The 4824-nt window shown below is 37.3% G+C and overlaps 1 protein-coding gene across 1 annotated transcript; it reads left to right on the forward strand.

Moving 5' to 3' along the window:
* Positions 1 to 528: 528 nt before the first annotated feature.
* LOC108745308 (inosine-5'-monophosphate dehydrogenase) lies at positions 529 to 3498 on the forward strand. The gene is made up of 2 exons (XM_018490531.1): positions 529 to 1035; positions 1481 to 3498. Exons 1-2 carry the CDS (start codon positions 715 to 717, stop codon positions 2723 to 2725), a joined length of 1566 nt encoding a protein of 521 aa, XP_018346033.1. The 5' UTR covers positions 529 to 714; the 3' UTR covers positions 2726 to 3498.
* Positions 3499 to 4824: the final 1326 nt, after the last annotated feature.

Consider the following 4824-nt stretch of genomic DNA (forward strand, 5'->3'; position numbering starts at 1 on the left):
TCCATGAGAAGAAAATAAATGATTTTTGTCTTTTGCAGTTTTTCTATAAAGTTTATAGTATTTGAGTAAAAAAAATTATTGACCAAAAAATTATAAGACCAATATTCGGTAATTTTTAGCAATTAATATCTTTTGTGAATAACTATTGCGAAAATTGCAAAATGATAGAAGATTTCTCGACTCAGTTTAGTCCGTTCTATCTACATAAAAGAGCTTGGAAAAAATTTACGAGACACCTTGTATATAAGTACATAATAATACAATATATACGTGAATTGTTGATAAGTTATTATTTGTCTGTATCATAATAAGATAACGGAATTAATATTTTCAACACGAAAGCTTTTACCGACACTACAGGAGAAGAGAATAATACGTGTGTCCTCCGAGAGACGCTAGTGTCTTGATTCTCAATTTAGCGAGAACAATTTACGCGATATGATACATAAGGAAGATCATCTAATTACATATATATATCTATGACTCTTCGCGTTCCGAACATTCCTGAATTTCCCGAATGATCCGGCATCCGGCATCCGGCTGTGAGCATCATTCTGGAACGCACGTGTACTGCGGACAGTGCATACGTCAGCACACGTGCTCTTAGTGCTCCGAATAGTCCATTATTCTGCTGAGTGCTCTCTTCCAAAGAAGCTCGTTTCCTCGCAACTGACGTGATTAAAAAGTAAAGAGACGACAACTCAACGGAAAATTATGGCAGATTATGTATTGGGCGAAATAAAGGATGTACCGCTACCGGACGATGGCTTGTCGGCGGCGCAGCTATTTGCCGCGGGTGATGGCCTTACTTACAACGATTTTATCATATTTCCCGGTTACATTGATTTTACGGCGGATGAGGTCGATCTACTCTCACCATTAACGAGAAGGATCACGTTGAAGGCACCTCTTGTGTCTTCGCCGATGGACACCGTTACCGAGTCCGACATGGCTATAGCTATGGCCCTATCTGGCGGGATCGGCATCATGCATCATAATTGTACCGCCGAATATCAAGCCAATGAAGTGCATAAGGTAACATATTCTTCGTCGACATAATCGTTTTAGGTATGGACTTGTGAAAACGAATTCAACACTACGTACGCATACCTATATAATTTGAATTTCCACAACAGCGTATAAAGTACAAACGTTTTGTCTTATTATATGTAATTCCTGTATTAAATGTTGGATGTTATAAGATAACAAAAATACAAGGACTCTTCGTATATAAAATAAATAACAATAAATAAAGAGCAAAGTAAGAGTCAGCGCATTATAACAAGATTTTATAATAAGTTAGTAGTCTGTAATTGATAAGTAGAAAACAAGCCTGAAGGATGTAAATCTGAAGTTGATAAGTTAGGATTGATGAATCAGTGGAGTTGGCCAGTAGCCAACTTCTAATGCTACAGATTACCGACTTATTGTAGAATTAGCCTTAAACTTGTACTATATAAATACACTGCTTTGTTTACAGGTAAAAAAATACAAGCACGGCTTCATTAGAGATCCAGTTGTATTGGCACCACATCACACCGTCAACGACGTTTTAAACGTCAAGGCTGAGCATGGTTTTAGCGGAGTACCTGTGACAGACACAGGTAAAGTCGGCGGTAAGCTGCTAGGCATCGTCACTTCGAGAGACATCGACTTCCTCGAACGTTTGCCCAATTATCAACATAAGTCGCTTAGCTCTATAATGACAACTTTGGAAGATCTAATCACCGCACCAGCTGGCGTAACATTGCAAGAGGCAAACGTTATATTGGAAAAGTCGAAAAAGGGAAAGCTTCCCATTGTCAACGAACGGGGCGAACTTGTGTCTCTGATGGCGAGGACCGACTTGAAGAAGAATCGTAGCTATCCAAACGCTAGCAAGGACGAGAATAAGCAGCTGTTGGTAGGAGCTGCGATAGGAACGCGAGATGCGGACAAACACCGATTGGAATTGCTCGTCGCAGCTGGCGTGGACGTAGTGGTATTGGATTCGTCACAGGGCAATTCATTGTATCAGGTCGACATGATCAAGTACATCAAGAAGCAATGTCCGAATTTACAAGTGATCGCTGGCAACGTCGTGACTACGAAGCAAGCCAAGAATCTTATAGAAGCGGGAGCTGATGCGTTACGCGTTGGAATGGGTTCTGGATCTATTTGCATAACGCAAGAAGTAATGGCTGTAGGACGGCCTCAAGCGACAGCCGTCTATAAGGTTTCCGAATACGCTAGAAAATTTGGAATACCCGTCATAGCGGACGGTGGTATTCAATCTATCGGTCATATTATTAAAGGTCTCAGCTTAGGTGCTAGTACAGTTATGATGGGTTCTCTCTTGGCTGGAACATCTGAAGCTCCGGGTGAGTATTTTTTCAGCGACGGAGTCCGTCTAAAAAAATACAGAGGGATGGGCTCGTTGGAAGCCATGAATAGAAAGGACGCTAAAGGTTCGGCGATGGATAGGTATTTTCATAATGAAATGGACAAACTAAAAGTAGCTCAAGGTGTTAGCGGATCAATAGTGGATAAAGGCTCGGTCCTTAAATTTCTGCCTTATTTGACTTGTGGTATCAAGCATGGTTGTCAGGATATTGGAGCAAAGTCGCTTACCACCTTGCGATCTATGATGTATAGCGGGGAATTGAAATTTGAAAGAAGAACGCATTCGGCTCAACAGGAGGGCAATGTACATAGCTTATTCTCCTATGAGAAAAGACTGTATTAGTTGTGAAAAATAATAACTCGTAAAGCACGCATCGTTATGCGTGCAGGAAAAGTACCTGCATTTAATTGAATATCATTATTTTACAAGACTAGTTATTTTGCAAGACCTGCGAGAAATCTCTTATCTGTCACGAATGTGCGTACATTGTTAACCAGGTTATGACTCGGACTCGACCAAATACAATTCGTTTATCTTAGAACTGTACTTTACGAGTAGGAAAACTACATCAGATCATCATTTATTACATCAGTCTCGTACATGTACTTGTTATTTAATGAATATCTATCATATGGTACTTTATAAATTTTATCTATATTTTATATTCATAACGAGCAATCAAGAGAATGACTTTTTGTATCGTACGATGCATAATATTAATACACAACTGACAACGTGCGATTTTGTTACTTTATCAAGTAATTGGTACAATAATGAGAAATTATTTAATAGCAAAATCATGTTAATGTTAATAAATACTACAATGTAGAGAGGATCACTGTTCTTGAACATACATTGTAATATTTGGTCGCTCGTCCATTTCTCTTAACATAGTTTCCAATTGATACTTTAGCCCCAAGCTAACTTTTATCTTTAATGTTGTAACTTTCCAAAATAAAAATTGGAAAATGTTTAGTACGACAATCCAATAGTATTAAACCTCGAAGAAAATCACTTTTCCAGTATCAACGGGAAAAGTGTTTGCAGCTGTGTATATGTTTTATACAGTATTCTCATAATAAACTGTATATCTCAAATAAAAGACAATTCATGTAAACACGATTATGTATAATGCACTCCATTTCCTGTGTCCTACAATTTCTCTTTCTAACAAGTTCACTTTAAGGCTGGTATATTAACAGTCGTATTTCTGTGTATACACAACTAATAAGAAATTAAGTCCATAAGCTTTCAATCGAAATTTTCGTGCTTAGATAATTTAATGTGTATTTATATACTATGTATCGAATTCTGCCAAACTGCGCACCAAATCGATTTTGAGATGGGGGCGAGTTCTTTAATTCGATTGATCAGTCGCATTGTGCGCAATTGTAATTTTTACATTTGTGCGTAATGCAATTGACGAATCGATGAATTAAAATACTCGCGCATGTTATATCGACAGAACTACCGTAGTACTATCACAATTAAATTATCGTCTGTTTTCTGTAGCTGAGTATATTTTTGGAATTTAAAGCAAGATAGATATATGTTTGATATTTGTTGAAAGCGAGAAAAAGAATTATAATATCGTCAAGTTTAATGCATGAATAGAAAACAGATTATTCGTTAAAGATTCCTATAAAAATGTCTTTTCATGCTGACGCCCATTTGCGCTCATTTTCACCTTCAAAATAAGTCACGTGATAAAAATTGGATATCAAGCGTTAATTTTGACCACGTGACGTATTTTGACGTTGAAATGAGCGTCGAGCATCAACATGAAAAGGAACCTTAACCAAAGTTTGGTGAAAGCGGACACAACTTTTGATTTGCATACAACACGTGCGACAACACGTCATATTTTTGTCATTTTTAATAATTTTTAAGTTCCAAAATAGAAAAGTAAGAAAGGTTTACACAATAGAAGTTAAATAACACGGCTTTTTGCCACGAACTATCATCGTTCCTGCAAGTTAAAATGTCAGAAACTGTTAACAAACACATGGAAAATACGACAAATTCGCAAGAGTCTAGCGAAGCCGAGAGTATTGAAAAATGCAAGAATTGTGCAAAAATATGTGACCCTTACAATAAACCATCGTTACGTTGTAGCGGTGGATGCGATAGAAGAATACATACGACATGTTTAGAGAGAGGCGGCGTACCAGTTTCTTTTGTAGGAGATGTTTTTTTCGAACTTAATTGTACCTCTTGCAATCCACTAGGCGAGGAAACAGTTGTGCGCGATAAAATGCCATGGCTCAATGTTATTATTTTGACGCTTTACAATTTACGTGAAAAATCGAATGGTATTAGTAGAAGAGGATACTTTCATTGGAAGTCCGATATTACTGCTTTTGTAGACAGAAATTGGGACTTTTTATTTAAGAAGACTGTGTAAGTATCTATTTTACTCTGTACTATTATAATTTACACTT

Source organism: Trachymyrmex septentrionalis, unplaced genomic scaffold (assembly GCF_001594115.1).
Source record: "Trachymyrmex septentrionalis isolate Tsep2-gDNA-1 unplaced genomic scaffold, Tsep1.0 C3698391, whole genome shotgun sequence".
NCBI lineage: Eukaryota > Metazoa > Arthropoda > Insecta > Hymenoptera > Formicidae > Trachymyrmex > Trachymyrmex septentrionalis.

What these genes read in the sequence shown, in the direction of transcription:
- LOC108745308 (XM_018490531.1), top strand. Translation starts at nt 715, where the DNA reads ATGGCAGATTATGTATTGGGCGAAATAAAGGATGTACCGCTACCGGAC. An exon ending in AAGCCAATGAAGTGCATAAG is followed by an intron (nt 1,036 to 1,480) that starts GTAACATATTCT and finishes CTTTGTTTACAG; the next exon opens with GTAAAAAAATACAAGCACGG.